The 16,399-nt window shown below is 47.3% G+C and overlaps 1 protein-coding gene across 4 annotated transcripts; it reads right to left on the bottom strand.

Moving 5' to 3' along the window:
* Window positions 1-662: 662 nt before the first annotated feature.
* Window positions 663-10,826, bottom strand: GLUL (glutamate-ammonia ligase). 4 transcript variants are annotated; one of them, XM_060643783.2, is made up of 8 exons: window positions 10,699-10,812; window positions 9,561-9,680; window positions 7,989-8,167; window positions 5,814-5,975; window positions 4,051-4,197; window positions 3,533-3,660; window positions 3,161-3,360; window positions 663-2,594 (listed from the first exon to the last, which is right to left on the bottom strand). In XM_060643783.2, exons 2-8 carry the CDS (start codon window positions 9,665-9,667, stop codon window positions 2,276-2,278), a joined length of 1,242 nt encoding a protein of 413 aa, XP_060499766.1. In that variant the 5' UTR covers window positions 9,668-9,680; window positions 10,699-10,812; the 3' UTR covers window positions 663-2,275. The 4 variants fall into 4 exon arrangements, with proteins under 4 accessions (XP_060499766.1, XP_060499765.1, XP_060499767.1 ...); XM_060643782.3 differs by lacking the exon at window positions 9,561-9,680 and having other exon boundaries at window positions 7,989-8,162; window positions 10,699-10,826; XM_060643784.2 differs by lacking the exon at window positions 9,561-9,680 and having other exon boundaries at window positions 10,699-10,813.
* Between the last annotated feature and the right edge of the window lie 5,573 nt (window positions 10,827-16,399).

Genomic DNA, 16,399 nt, shown 5'->3' with positions numbered 1-16,399 from the left:
AAAGGGTGCTCCTACCTACTATAGTGTGGAAATGAACTAAGGGAAGAATGAACCAGGACTAGGTGGGAGAACTAACTTCCAGGTAAAGGGATCAAGGACAAGGGCACGGAGGTGTCACGTGGGCACTTGGGGTTTTTAGGGGAAACCTAAACAGCTCACTGGGCTAGTGCAAGGTAAGGCAGGTCCAAGGCATATCTGGGTTGGCGGGGAGCACAGCCAGTCTTGGGAGGCTTCAACCAAGGTAGCCACAGGGTCAGTACCTGCTCTTCAGAGGAAGGGATAGTGAGGACCCTTGATAACACCTTAATGACTTCAGGTTGCTATAAAATTAAGCCAGAGGGGCGCTTAAAACAATGTTGTACCATTGTAAGTCAAAGCCAAGCTCTGGAGCACAGGGAGGGGAGGGTTGGGTTTTATATTCCATTGCCAAACTCTAGGGCTGGGATATGCCTTAATCCTGAGGTTCCAAATACCCAAAGTACAGGGAAGAGCTGGTTGGCAACAAGACTCGAGATAGATTTTTTAATCCCTTGAATAGGTAAACCTGAGCTTACTTTGCATCTTTTAAAACCCCAAAACCAAAATTCCCCTTTCTTGGTAGGAAAGAAAAGAATGAAATGGCATAGGGAGATTTAAAAGAAACACAAAGAATCAAGTCGGAATAGATCTTATAAATGTTAGGTTGATTTATGAAAGCTGCTCTGGGCAGTTAACAGTTTGTTTACAATGAGGAGTTATCTAACTCTGAACATACTGTACATGGCAATTAGAAGTCGTCATGGCAAGAGAAAACCACAGCAGGCCTGGAGCAGCCAACATGAAAACAGCCAGAAACAGTAAGGAAAATGTAGGGAGGAAGGCGGGGCTTGCTTTTTATTACGTAAAAGGAAGAAATAACTCCTCAGGAATCTTCACAAAGGAAAGGAGCATCTCACGCTCAGAACAGACAGCAGGATACAAAGTTATAAGTGTTTTGATGCCAGGGAGGTCACCCCCCCCCCCCCATCTCCTCAAAGAGCAGAGATGGGAAGGTGACAGTTGAAGCAAACAAGCAACCTTTGTAAAAGACTCAGAAACCTTACAAATAGGATTAAAGTCTAAACTTCTGTTTTGCTTTTAAAAAATGTTTAATATTATCAAAAGGCCTGCTTTAGTGACATGCTAGTCCCACCAGAAAGTAATCCCAATAACCCGTCAGGAACATGCTCAAGTTGACCAGCCAACTCTTATTTCTAAACTTCTGTGTGTATGTGTGTGTCTTTTAAATTGAAGCCACGGGGCTCAGGGGATTGCTCCTTCCACAAGGTGCTTCCTTCGGTTACCTAAGCGGTGTCCACCCGCTCCCAAGAGTGGCCAGGGCACAGAAGCCCTGCAGTGACAGTGAGGGAACACCACACAGCCCTAGATAGCCAACTTATTCAAGCATGCCTCCCTCACCCCCACTCAAAAGGAGATCCTTATTTCTAACCAGACTATTCACCTCAAATTTTGGACCCCAGTGACCAGAATGTTTTTCCTACTTTAGGAAAACAAAACAAAACAAAAAAAACACACATATCTGCACACCCATATATATAATTTTTTTTGTTTTTACATTTAAATATAAAAATACTATTCTGCTTTGTGTTATAAACGGAGGACACCAAGCAGTAAGAACTTTTTCTTCTAAGGTAGGTCAATCCATCCTTCTGCTGAGCTTGTCTTCAGGTGAGGGCATATAGCCCCAGGTAAGGGAAGTGCTGTACCAGGAGGAGAGGGGCATTTCCCTGCCTGGTTCTCTCCTAAATCTCACTTTTAATAGAAAGCTGCTTAAAACTTTATAACAAAGTGGAACTTCCCACCAAGAGAGGAAATCCTAACCTAACCCCAGAGTAAGTAACCCTCCCCCCACCCCAGCACTCAGCTACCTCGAAGAAAAAGCCCTCCCCCTCCCTTCACAAATACTATGCTCTGTCCGGATAGCTACGCCTATTGGACAAACACACCTGATTAAATGGAAACAGTGGTTATGTCTCCCCACCCCCTCCCCACTAATGTACTAGACAGTTTCAGTGACAGGGAAAAAAAGGAGGGGGGGGGATGTAAAAAGATTAAGAACTTGACCCCTCTTATCCTGGTCAAAGAAAGCAAGAGATGTTAACTGGGCATGAGGAATAAAAAAAGACCTTGATATTCTGCCCTTTGAGTTATAGCTATTAGGACAGTCAAGAGAGGGGCAAACACGGAGGCAGGATGGAGAACTAGGAGGGGTTTGATGGCTGCAAGTCTAGTCCACTTAGTTTTTGTACTGGAAGGGTTCATCGCCAGTTTCGTTGAGAAGACATGTGCGGATGAGGGCTTCTGTCACCGAAAAGGGGTCACAGTTGGCAGAGGGGCGACGGTCTTCAAAGTAACCCTTCTTCTCCTGGCCGACAGTCCGGGGAATGCGGATGCTAGCACTTCGGTTGGCCACACCAGCAGAAAAGTCGTTGATGTTGGAGGTTTCGTGGAATCCGGTTAGGCGCCGGGCATTATCCAGGCCCCCTTTGGGGTCATAGGCTCGGATGTGGTACTGGTGCCGCTTGCTCAGTTTCTCGATGGACTCCTCAATGTACCTGAAGGAAACAGACAAGATGGGAGTCCAACCTGGCACCAGGAAATCTGCCCTTCAAGGGCAAGGGAAGAAGTATGGATCTAAGAACAGAGGGACTCCTCTATCAAAGACTGTTTCCAATTCACCAAAATCTGTGATCTCCACAAATCAAATGTTCCATGAGGCTAGCAACTCTTGACGTGTTACCTGTGTGTCCCACCCAGTGCTTCAGAATGGTGGTGGACACTCAGTTGATGGTACTTATTGAACGAAAATACCCTAATCAAAGACTTTACCCCACCCATAAGCACTATATTCATTCACATGCTTGTTTTGTTTCTACTTTATATTGAAGATTTTCAAACACACTAATTTAAGTCCTCTTTTCCCAATCACAATCTTTGAATTCTATTCCTAGGATATTTTGGGGTACTCTTCAAATAGGAACAAAACAATAGGACTGGAAGACAATTTTTGAAGCCAAGTGCTAAAAGCTAAGGCATAAGCCAACAAGTCTGGCTTACTTGGACCCAATACCTCAAACCCTGTGGCAAAGAAAACAAGATGGCTCTCTCAGAAGGCACTCACTTCAGACCATTCTCCTCTCGCATGGCCTTGGTGCTGAAGTTGGTGTGGCAGCCGGCACCATTCCAATTCCCAGGAATGGGCTTAGGATCAAAGGTTGCTATCACTCCAAAGTCTTCACATACACGATGCAAGATGAAACGGGCCACCCAGAGATGATCTCCCATGTCGATTCCTTCACAGGGTCCTATCTGGAATTCCCACTAGAAAGAACAAGGCTGGCTTTTAAAAGAAAGCCAATTGCTTCCCCCAATTCAGAAGCTCCAAAGCCTCTTTTCTCACCTCTATTCCAACCCACGTAAGATTCTGGTTAACAAGGGGCACCAGCAAACTCCCCACTTGTCCACAGGTCCTCTAGATGAATGAGCCACTTACCTGGGCAGGCATGACCTCAGCATTTGTCCCGGCAATCTTGATGCCAGCGTATAAGCAGGCCCGGTAGTGAGCCTCCACGATGTCCCTGCCATAGGCTTTGTCTGCTCCCACACCACAGTAGTATGGACCTGGAGAGGCATTAAGATGAAATGTCAAGAGACAAGAAAACCAAGAAATCGCTTTCCACAAGTCAGAAATCAGAAAGCTCTCAACACTTGCTCTTTGCATCACTATGCCTGCCTTCACCTGGGGGTGGGTTGTGGCATGCAGGGGGCTCCTCTTGGCCATAACCTCAGTGGAGCCAAAGGGTTTCCCTCCATGTTAATGTTGAAATATCCATGTCTGGATTTGGGTAATAGGAGGTCTCTTTACAGTATTAATTCAGCCAGCCTCAGGGATGGATACTCCCACAGCTTTTCTGATCCATAAGAGTCACTCCCAGTTCTGGGGAGAGGGAATTTCCCTGGCAATTAAGCAACTAGGGAACAGGAGGTTCATCTCTCACCAAGGGGGCTTACCTTGGGGCCCAGGGAAGCCATTGGAAGGCCAACCAAAAGGGTGCCCATCTGTGCCCATCAGAGTATATTCCTGCTCCATTCCAAACCAGGGGTGCTGATTGCTCACCATGTCCATTATCCGTTTACAGGTATGCCTTAAATTGGTCTCTAGAAAAAAAGAGTCAATGTGCCATTAGAGACATATGGACAAACACGCTGAATCTTGGTGGTAATGGGAAAAAGGTCTTCAGATTCCATAAAGTTCAAGTGTAAACTATAAGCTGAACTGATGAAGAGTAAACCTTTTTTTGTGTCCCATCAACCCAAGTGGGGAAAATGGGAGAAGCAGTAATCATACATCTGTATGTAGGGATACTGCTGGGTCACAAACAATCACATGACAGTAGATGCAGAACAGAGCAAATATGCACCTTATCTGCATGCTGGCCGCCTCCCAAGTACCACATGTCAGGCACTTCAAACTCTCTATTCACAAGACAGCTGCTTTTAGTTGTCAGACTTATTCCTAGTTTCTCAAGCATTTAGAGCCAAACTTACAATTTTCATTGAGAGAATCATTTGTCTGTTAGGGGCCTCACATTCTAGGTGAGAAAGTTAAGGGAGAAGTTGGCTAGCACAAAAATAAAATATTAAAATGAGATGAGCTCACCTGGAAACAATTTCTAAGCTAGAAAAGAACTTTAAAACAAGTAAACATATGGGCGCCTGGGTGGCTTAGTAGGTTAAGTGTCCAATTCTCGATTTTTGGCTCAGGTCATGATCTCATGGTTTGCAAGATAGAGCTCTGCATTGGGCTCCACAATGGGCGTGAAGCCTGCTTGAGATTCTCTCCCCGCTTATCCCCCACTCTCTCATGCATTCACTCTCTCCCAAAATAAATAAACATTAAAGAAGGTAAGTAAATATAGACTTATCAGCTTTACTACATCCCAAGAACCATTTCAAGACCTCTACCTTATGGAAAACCCACAACCACATCTTCCTAGCCACCCTGGGGTGGGTATGAGAAGCCTCCAACTTTTATGAAGGAGAAAATGCAGCTCAGCTCTGAGACATCAGGGCAAGTAGCAGAGCTGGGAAAGCTATGGTTACCTGGGCTTCAGAGCTCATGCCCTTTACCACAACATGGTACACTGCCTCTCACAACAAAGGCAGTTAAGGTCCAGGCACTACTAGAACTTGCTGCCAAGCACAGCGGGAGACCTAACAGTGGTGGGACTTCAGCTGAGTTTAAAAAGATGAATGGCTGAGAATCGAGATCAATGGCCACATCAGGCAAAAACCAAAAACCAGTTACAGTGACCCTTGAGGCACATGTATGTTACCAGTGAACCTAGGCAGGAGATGGATTTTTCCCCCACTTTAAAATCAGGGAAAGTAGGAGGATAAATATCTTGATAAGGCTTACAGCCAGTAAGTGACAGATCCAGAATTCAAACCCAACATTGTGACTTCAGAATCCAGGTTTTTCAAACCTACAGGTAGGCAGGAGGGCTGTGTCATGGGGGAATTCTACCGGAAAACAGATTTAAAGGAATTCACTGTTGTTCTATAAAACAAATAGGGGAGACCGTGGGAGGATGGGCCACATACCCTCTTTGAATGAGGAAGTTCGGGGTGGAGATGTATGTCCAATTGGCCAGACTCCTGGAACAGTTCTGAGATTATCTAGTGTTCCCAATACCAATTCTGGAATACCCTGTCCTTCCCCTTTACAACACTCATGGACTGGGGATGAACATCCATACCTATACTATACATACCTGCAGGCTTTCGGTTGTACTTGAAGACTTCACAGAACACCAGCTTGTTGGGGTCCTTGCGGAAAGGGTCCCGAAACATGGCAGCAGGGACAAGATACATGTCACTGTTGGAGCCTTCAGACTGAAATGTACTAGAGCCATCAAAATTCCACTCAGGCAACTCTGGGGTAAAAAGAGAAGGGACAATTAAGTTACAAATGCATGGCTTTTTGGATAAGAGTACAGCCCCTCATTGACCTTTCTATCTCTAAAGCTACTCTTTTCCCCAGGAACTCAGTGATGCATTAATATGCAAACTCTATTGATAGATAACTGCACAGAACTTTAATGTCCTTCCCGTGTGAGTTCTAAGTTAACACCACTGCATCACTTCCTCAAGAAAAACAACAGTTACAAAAACAACCTAAGAATGACTTATCTTGACTAAGTAGTCTACTGGACAATAAGGAGACGAATTGAAATATTTTGGGGGCGTCTGGGTGGTGCAGTTGGTTAAGCGTCCGACTCTTGGTTTCAGTTCAGGTCATGACCTCATGGTTCATGGGTTGGAGCCCTGAGTGGGGCTCTGCACTGACAGCGCAGAGCTTGCGTGAGATTCTCTGTCTTCCTCTCTGCCCACCTCTCAAAAATAAACATTGAACTACTGTGACATTTTAGTTATCATTTAAAAAACTGGAATAGGAGAAACAAGGTTCTGATTCACCCACCAGGCCACTGTATTGCTTCTTTAAATCTTCTCCCCACTGAGTCTATGGACTGTTCTAGCTCAGTATGTCCTTATTTTATAGATGAGGAAATGGACAACAGGATAACTTACTCAAGAATGCTCCCGTTATCATTTCCCCACTAGGTTTTTTTTTTTTTTTAATGTTTATTTTTATTTTTGACAGAGAGAGAGAGAGAGAGAGAGAGAGCGCGCGCGCGCGCGCATGAGCGGGAGAGGGGTAGAGAGAGAGGGAGACACAGAATCCGAAGCAGGCTCCAGGCTCTGAGCTGCCAGCACAGAGCCCGACGCGGGGCTCGAACTCACATTCCAAGATCATGACCTGAGCTGAAGTTGGCCGCTCAACCGACTGAGCCATCCAGGCGCCCCTCTCCACTAGGTTTTTAAAAAAAAAATTCTTATGTTTTATTTTTACGAGAGAGATAAAGTGCAAGTGGGGGAGGGGCAGAAAGAAAGGGGGAGACACAATCTGAAGCAGGCTCCAGGCTCTGTGCAGTCAGCACAGAGCCTGACATGGGGCCTGAACTCAGGTACCGCGAGGTCATGACCTGAGTCCAAAGTCAGACGCTAAACCAACTGAGCCACCCAGGAGCCCCTCCCCACTACGTTTTAAAGGCTGGTTTCTTCATCTCTCAAGTTGACTACAAGTTCTCTGAAGGCACAGAGACCAGACTCTCTCACCTTGTACCCCCAGTGCTTGTCTAATACCTGCCACATAGCAGACGCACAACATATACTTTATTTTATGGTCATGCATTCATTCCTGTGTGAATATTATCAAAAGAGTAAACCATTCTAAAAGTAGGCAAGAGGTGGTATTTTTTCTCCGGTCCTTTTCTAGAAAGAGGGCTATGGCTTGCTCTATACTGAAAAATGAAGGACACAACTCTTATTTAATAAATAGCTCAGAGTGTGATAAACAATCAGGTGATTTAGGCAATCAGGTGATTTAGGAATTTCCAAAAGTGGCATCAACTAAAAACAAATGAATGGCTAGTCCTATTTAGAAACCACTTTACAGAGTTTGCTTTGCATCTAGAACCTCACTGATAAGGAATACACAACAGTATTCAAAGAGTTCCGTAAAGCAGATGGCATAGTCAGGTTAGAGCGGTGGTTTTCAAATCAGGTTCTTGGGGACGCCTTAGAGCCAACTAAATAGGGATGCCCAAGACAGCAAAGTCTCCAGCCCCCCTGGTGCCCCAACTAGACTTTTAATCTTTTTTCTTCAATATACTGGCTTACATGTGAGCTTCTATTTCAATAAAGGAGTCCATTGTTGCTATGCTTTGAGGCAGAGTAGGAGCTTAAAGTCGACTGAATGAAGTCTGAAAAACCCTGCCTTAGAAAAGCTTCACAAACAGAATAATAAACTAGCCAAATCTGGAGGCTTGGTTTCAGTCTGTTCCCACCCCCGCCCAACCTGGTTCCCAGTCTGCTCAGTCTCTCACCTTCTATACACTTGGGTTCACTGTCCAAGGTCCGGGTCTTGCAGCGCAGGCCTTCTCCAGTACCATCAATCCAAATGTACATAGCTTGGACTTTCTCGCCCTGAGGCAGGGACATGTACACCTGCTTGATGCCTTTGTTCAAGTGGGAACTCGCAGAGGTGGCCATGGTGGAAGCTGTTCTGCAGAGAAAAACCAGCAAAACCAAAATTAAGATCCTTGGCAGGAAGGACTCAATAGGGACAATCAAATCACAAAGTGATTAGAAGGTAGGAAGGTTGCCTCCTCCCTTTGGAAGGAACACTCTTAAAGGTACATTTTATTCATTCCGCTTTCAGCGGAAGTTTTGATAGTAGACAAAAATCTCCTTACAGGCTTCCTCAAGCTAGAATCTACATTTGTGAGGACTAAGCTTAATTTCCTCAGGGTAGCTAAGGTAGAGGGAAGTCCTTTATTTTTTTATACTAAGACACTGGGTGGGAGGTAACCCAAAAAACAAAACCACACAAGGTTTCTTGGGCAGTCTTGCCTTTTCTCTGCATCCTAGCCAGCATCTCAAAAAAACCCTTTTTGGAAATTCCTCCACTTTTCCACAAGGCACCCCACACATTGATATGGTAGGAAGAAACAAGGGGCGGAGGGCTAGCTGGAAGATTTAAAAGGCTGGGGGACTTCCGAAAAGCAGCACAGTTATTGCAATCCCCCAATCCCCAAAACATCAAAAGAGCTGATCTGTTGGATTCTAAGATGCACACTGCCATCATTTCCATAGGTCTTCTCATTTAGGAAGGTAGGTTTAAGTTTGCCAATGACCTTCTCAGATTCCACCAGGGAACTTTTCAAGTAATGAGGAAATTCCCACTTGGGTAACAAAAAGAACCGGGTTCTTAAAAGCTGAGGCCTGCTAAATCTGCAAGCCACTGCCACAAAACCTCTGAAAGAAGAGAAAGCAACACAGGAGGAAATGTTGTACCCCTCCCTCCCAGCTCAGTGGCCCACAGTGTCTGGAAAGGGAACATATTGTTCTCCAACGACTTGGGCAACTTTCTGAAGTACAGTGGCTAAGTTTCTATGGGCAACCGTCCATGTTTGCCCAGCTGAAAACAGAACTGCCTCTCCAAGAGCCTCACCCCTTCCCTTGGGGAAGAGCAGAACCTCCTCTTGTCTGGTCTCCTGTATTGGAGAACCTTTGCATACCTCCTCCAGAGGTCCAGGTCGGTCACATACCTCCCCCACCCCTTCCCCACCCCCACTCCAGCCTTTGAAGGCCAGAAGAAACAATACTTGATCCCTTCAGCTCCCACTAAAAGCTACAACCCAGGCTCTGGCCTTCCTCCCCAACCTGCTACACCCCCAACATAAGTCACACTTTCTCCCTTTAAGCCTCAGTTCCAGATTTCCCGCTCTTTTCGATGAGACGAGTTAGATGCCAACATTTTAGTCTACTGTCATAGACTGGTGCTGCTGTGGTGCTGAGTTTACATGATTGGGGGGTAAAAATGGGATTCTGCACTTTCTAGTGGTTTCTGCAGCTGTCGCCGGTTCCGGGATCCTCATCCCTGTCTCTTCACTCACCCCAGCCACAGAAGGGCAATCGGATCGTTGGGGTTGCCCTCCTTGGCCCTTCTCCTTTTGGAATGGCGTTCTCGCCTCTCCTGGTTCACCAGCTCTCGCTGGTCCATGCACTGGAGCTTTCTGGGTGAGGGAGACGGAGAAGCGGTCGGGGAGCGATCGGTATCGCACCGGGACGAGCAGGAATACGAAGGATGTTGGGTCACGGTCCTAATCTTGACTCGTGATTTCTCTCCGGAGTTCATGGAGTAGCTGACGAAGCCAAAGCAGTTGGAGGGGGACTCCGAGGACCGCGACTCCAGGTCGTCTTCATCTTCGTTGTTTGAGGTCTTCGCGGATTTGCGGGTGGGGGGGGATCCCCGCTTCCCGCCCCCGGGGCAGTTGGGATAATCCACTTTGAGAGCAGCCCTTTCCCACTTTAATGTCCCAGAAGTCGGCGCCCCGCCCCTCGGGCCCCAGACCGGATCTCAGGACCTAGTCCCGGGGGCCATATCCCTCCGAGGGCCGAGGCTGGCGGGGTGTGGGGGAGTCGGGGGAGGACAGCGCACCGCCCCTACCTCTGCCCGGCCGGGCCTCTCCACCGGCCACGCCGCGGCCCGGACTCCCCATTGTTCAGTCACAGTGCAGGGCCCTCGGGACTAGCGACGCTCACCGCCACTCGCCTCAAGGTAGGCGTCTAAAGATCCTCAAGACCACGACGGTCCCCCGAGACCCGCCACCGCGGAGCAGAGAGCGAGGTTCCCGCGAGGCCACCCGGCCACTCCATCCACGGCGCACACAACACGGAGCGCCGGGCCCGGGCAGTGGCTCCACCGTACGCCTCGCCTAGCGACCTCCAGGGGCGGCGCTTTGGGCCGCAAGCAGCGAAAGAAAGATCAAAACAACTCCCCGCCCTCCTCCCAGCCAGGCGACCTGCGCGCCCCACAAACGCCAGCCCAGAGCCGCTGGGAGCCGCGGGCGGCGAAAGCACGAGGAGGGCGCAGGGGTAGAGGCGCACCGTAAGGGCTGGAGGAGGAAGGGGCCGCTCCGAGCCCCAGGGCCGGAGGAAGAAGGCGGGGAGGGGGGGGCGGTGTCGGGCGACTCGGGGGGCTCGGAGGACGGCGCGCACCACTTCGAGTCCCCGGGCCGGCGGCGCGCTTACCTGGGCTGCGAGCAGGCGTCAGGGCGGGCGGGCCGCGAGAGCGAGGTGCGGCGAGAAGAGGAGGCCCGGTGTGCAGCCTAGACGGCGCGCTCTTCTCCCATTCTCGGCTCTGCCAGGCTGCCTGCAGCCCCGCTCCCTTTATCGGCGGCCCGGACCGCCCCCGGCACCCTGATTGGCTCCCAGCGGCCGGGAGCCGGGGCGGATCGGCTGATGCACGCCCGGGCCCCGCTGCCATTGGGCGAGCGGCCGAGCGGGCGCCGCCGGGGTGGGGGCGCGAGGACCAGGAAAGAAAGAAAGGGAAAGGGCCGTGGGGGGAGGGGGTGCGCGGGGGGAGGGGAGCAGAGGAAGGGTTGGCCCGCGGCGCGCGGACGCGCGAGTTCCTGCCAGGAAGGACCCCGCCTGGCCCGGCTGCCGCTCTCCTCCGCGGGCGGTCCCCGCAGCCCCCACCCCCGGGCCCGAGCGAGGCGCCCAGTGGATCTCCCGGCCTCCGCCCCTGCAGCCTTCAGGTTGGATAGTTTTGTGCGAGAGGCCTGTGTTTTTCGAGGTCGTGCCGCAGACCCCACGGCTCCCTGGGGACATTCCGACCACCCCCCCCCCCCCGCCCCCAGGAGCGTAATTTTGCCTTTTGTTGTTAGAGAACCCCCAGCCCTCCCTTCTCCGCGCCGCGCTTGTTTGAGGCGCGGCGTCCGAGGGGGCGGCCCGCCCTCGCGGTGGGACTGGGACGCCAATGGCAGTCGGCGGTCTCACGTCTGTAATCAACGTGCTGAGCCTGCCATTCCCTAGAGAGGATCCTGGCGGGCCTAGCAATGGTCAGGAGACCTGCCAGATTCCGCCTGCCACTCCTGAGACCAGTCTCTCAGCGACTCTCTGGGCCCAGGTTTCCTCATCTGCAAATAAAGCGATTCAAGAGAGCACCTTTAGAGCTGCCCACCTGATTTGAAATTCTGTGCGCAAGCTGTTCCCCCAAGGGAGGGCGGCTGAAAGAAAAGGGAGGTCTTCTGGAGCCTCCTTTGAAGCCCAGGGTATGTCAACATTTTAGAATTTTTTATATAATGCTTTGTTTTTGTTTTTCTTTTTTTTTTTTTTTTTTTTTTTAATTTTTTTTTTTCAACGTTTATTTATTTTTGGGACAGAGAGAGACAGAGCATGAACGGGGGAGGGACAGAGAGAGAGGGAGACACAGAATCGGAAACAGGCTCCAGGCTCTGAGCCATCAGCCCAGAGCCTGACGCGGGGCTCGAACTCACGGACCGTGAGATCGTGACCTGGCTGAAGTCGGACGCTTAACCGACTACGCCACCCAGGCGCCCCTGTTTTTGTTTTTCAAGTAAGTTCTTGTGCCTTTTTTTTTTTTTTTTTTTTTACTTTATTTATTTATTTATTTATTTAGAGAGAGCACAAGCGGGGGAGGAACAGTGAGAGAGGGAGAGAATCCCAAGCAGGCTCTGCACTGTCAGCACAGAGCCCCATGTGGGGGCTGGAACTCACAAACCCTGAGGTCATGACCTGAGCTGAAGTCAAGTGTTGATGGCTTAACAGACTAAACTGTGCAGTTGCCCCTTGTGCCTTCTTTTTCATCTGGAAAATGAGTGGGGACCCCTTCCTTCTCTCAGCTTTTCTGTGATGGTTGAGAAAATAGGTATGTGAATACAATATTGAAACGGATGCTTGTTTCAACACAACACACATATATTTTCATTGCTACCAGTGCTCCTTACTTGACTTCTTTATTTTTATTGCCTGAAATTCACCACCTGATGGTGTCTCACTTTTATAGCATCTTTTCAGGAGTCCCAATATTTGAGACTTTGAGATTTTTCTGTGTAAAGACTGAGAAGTTAGGCTTCAGTGCCTTTGGAAGAGGAAGGGAAGAAGTTTGTTCTTGTGGTTATATTTTGTACCACAAATTTGGAAAAGAAATGTTGCCTGTGACCACACACACACACACATAACTTGGCTTCTTTGGTCAACATCCTTCCATCCCAGAGTGTGTCTGACACTGTAATGCTTTTAAATGACAGATGCAGCTTTCATCTCCAATGGGATTTTGTTATATTTCAGACAGATGACATTCTGCACTGGGTAAGGTGTCTTGCAAATGTGACGGATTCCATCTTAAGTTTCAGTGCGTGTTGAAGCATTAGGTATGGTGGTTCAAGGCTGGGCTTCAGGTCATACAAACAGGTTCAAATCTGGGCTTTACTTCTTACCCACTTTGTGTAAGCTTTCTTAGCCACATGAAATCACAGTTTTCTTGCCTACAAAATAGGGAGATCAGCCACCTTGTAAGGATTAATTCTGATAGCATATACACTATATGCATAGAGTAAACTTAAAAAACAGTAATTGTAATTATTATAGATCAAGGTAATTCAAAGAGATTGGATTATTTTTTTTCCCCATTAAGTACAACTTTCTAACTCAGTCTCAAGGTTAAATGGTTGAGGAGGGAGAGAGGAAAGGTGATGTTTTTATTTTAAAAGATGTTAATTTTCAGATGCCAAACTGCCTAAGCATAAACCAGAGCCTCTAGGCTCATCACCACCAGCATCTGAGATGCATATAGTAGGAAGAAAATGCAGTTTTTAAAACTTATGGTATTATGTTTTGCTATGTGAGTACCTGCTTCATTTGCTAGCTATCTTCACCTCCTTGAGCAATGCATTCATCTTTCTATCCCCCAATGGTGTCCCGAGCGAGTGTTCAATAAATGATGTTTGTTGATCACACAGAAATGACAGCGGCACCATCAAGGGAACATGTGCTTTGAGCTGCTTTTCCAAGAATGGAAATGGATTTGCTTTGATCCATTCATGTGACCAGAGGCATACTTTGTGAAGGTTAGAAACGTAATACATGACCACTGAGTCTTTCAGGAGGGAACAAGAGGCCTTGTCCTTGGTCAGCCCCATACTTACTTAAACCAACCCAATTAGGGCTCAAAGGAGTCCAAGGACTGATCAGGGAAGCTTAAAAGAGTACGAGGGAAGAAAAAGCAGATGAAGTTAACTGGTTCACCCCCAGAAACCCAGACTGTACTTTTAAAGAAGTTAAAAGTAGGACTGTCTCTTCCAAACTGAAGTTTGACTTTGTTCTGTCTGCTGCCCTTTGTTCTCCCCCCTTCTTTTCTAAATTGCCACTCGCCCCCATTTCCCACCCTCTCCATAAAAAGGGCATTAGAATGCTTGAACCCGTGAACTACTGCATCTCTTGGTACACCCAGTATCAAAGCCAACTGCGGGTTCTATTACCTGTGCTTTGAAGTCTGGTTTTTCTCTCTTAGTGTAGGGTAGTTGCATCCACCAGGTAAGTGGAGTGGGAGAGCAGTATTACAGGTAAAAATTGTTCCTTCCAAATCTGCAGAACAGGCAGGGGACTGAAAGCATTTCTTCAGTGTTGTTCTCTAACCTTCAGTAAAGGCTTTGTCTTGGGTGGGCTTTACCTGTGAGTTCTTCCCTCAATTTCTTTCTCTCTCTTCCAAAGGACCCGTTTTCACTCTGCAAGTTGTAAAATTCTCCATCTAGTGATCTGGAAGTGCTTTCCCAGGGCCTGTGTGGTTGTTTTGCACTCATTACAGACAAGATTTGGTGTAGGGCTCAAACATAATCAAACCTTCAGCCGTAACAGGCAGTTTGGGAAATGGAGTTTTCCCTATATAGACATTAGTTTTCCCTAATAGACATTCAACAAAACTCTTAGCTCAGGCTAAAGAAAAATAGCCGAGACCCAGGCTTGAGGAACACCCTGGAAACCCAACCCAGAATTATAAATTCCTTTATTATCATTATTTTTTAAATAAACCAACACCAGTTCTTTCCAAAAGAATAGACTATAATATAATCTTAAAACCAAAATAAAACAAGAACAAAAGAAACAGCCTTGGAAGTTGATGTCATTACTCTTAAACCAAATTTTGGGGAGAAGCTACAGTTGGCCAAGCTTTCCAGTTTCACCTACATAATGAAAGAAGGAAGGACTAGGTTTTACCTCAATTCAGTACCAAACACTGAACATAGAGGAATTGTTCTTTATGTCCTTTCTGATTGTTTGATATTCTTAAGCTCCGGATAGGAAACTAGAAGTTCAGGTCTCAGCTCTTTGTTTTTTAGCCTAATAGGCGTTTTGTTGAAGGCCCCTCAAAATCATTTGGATATAGGGAACACCCCCATTTCCCAAATTGCGTGTTCTGGCTGAAGTTTGGGTGTGTTTGAGCCTTATCCTAAATCTTGAGTCAAATAGGAAACTGGGGAGCTGGGAAGAATGAAGTTCATCATAGCTAACAACATGGAAAATAAGCCTTGCTGAGAAAACTGAAGCTGTGCAATTCTAGAACTAGTCTACACATCATGCTACAAGATGAGGAGGCTGAGGGAGGCCGCTATCACATGTAGTCACTTGCTGAGGTCACCTTAGGGCAGCCTAATGCATTTCACAGGTGTGACTCCCTTGAGAGCCTTTTGTGTTTCTCCTCCAGTGTCCTCAGGTCTCGGCTGGTGCATTCTGGGGCCGCCACCACCATCACAATGCTGCCATCCCTCTTGTCCCCATTAAGGAAAGGACTCAGTGAGGGGACCGACCAGTTTACCTCTGAATCCTACATTGTGGCTCACCCAGTGCCTTCCGTGTATATGGTGGACATTCAATATATTCTTCGTGAGTAACTAGATGACCAGGAAAAAAAAAATGCTTTATGTCAGGTTCTCTTTAAAGGAATCTTTGGAGATCATTTTTCATATTTAGTAATCTGTCGCAGTTGCATTATTTTGTGAATCTGAAATTTTCATAGATAAATCTTGTTCCTTATTCCCAGTATATGTATGGATCTCTCTCTGTTCTCTGGATTGATTTAAACAGTTGTGAAGCTTAATTTTAAAAGCCTAGGAAATTTAGCATTGTGGTAAAAAAAAAAAAAAAAAATTTGCTTGGACCAGAGTGTGTCCTTTAGTTGGTACCCTTCCCAGAGATATCCTCAACTGGATCCACAGTCCTGTCTCCCTCACCTCTAACCCATTAGTTGATTGGAATCCCTGTTTACTTCACGTTCATATGCCAAATTTTAATGGGAAACAAACAACCCTGAGATATGTTCTCTGGATGCTTGGGCAATACTTAGACTTAGTTCTGTTTTTCCTGACCTCCTCCCCCCCACCCCCCCTTCTTTTAAATCAGTTCTGAGAAGACTTGTTTACCAGGTTGGAGAGCCAGAGGCTTGGCTGGGGCGGTGTGATCGTAGCGCCCTCTGGTGTAATTTTTGAGAATTACAAATATCTTCCCCAAGCTTAAGAGTGGGTGGGAATTTTTTTCCTGACTGGCCTTCAAGGGGAGAGCCTCTGTGTTATATCTCAAATACAGTAAATTAATAACATGCACGTTTATTACCTACAGTGGATATTTAAGAGATACTATGTTGGGAGTATCAACTGATTACCAGACATTTGTTTATTATAAAATTAGGCTTCAAATGACTAGAAAAGAGCAGCTTAACAGTGTTTTGTGCTTTTTCATCATCTCCCACCAGTGTGTGGAAGAGGTAAAGACAAAGTCCCCCAAGAAGGGTAATGGAAAAGGGTGTAGCGCCCAAGAGTTAAGGGGAAAATGGCGAGGATCAGAAAACGTGGTTACAAACAAATCTTATCCTCAGCCCTCACTCAGATCTGAGCCCAGAAATTTAAGACCCAGCCAGAAGTTGAGAGTTGGCCAG

The sequence above is a fragment of the Panthera onca genome, chromosome F1 (assembly GCF_046562875.1).
Source record: "Panthera onca isolate mPanOnc1 chromosome F1, mPanOnc1 haplotype 2, whole genome shotgun sequence".
Classification (NCBI taxonomy): Eukaryota; Metazoa; Chordata; class Mammalia; order Carnivora; family Felidae; genus Panthera; species Panthera onca.
This window is presented reverse-complemented; position numbering and strand designations above follow the sequence as displayed.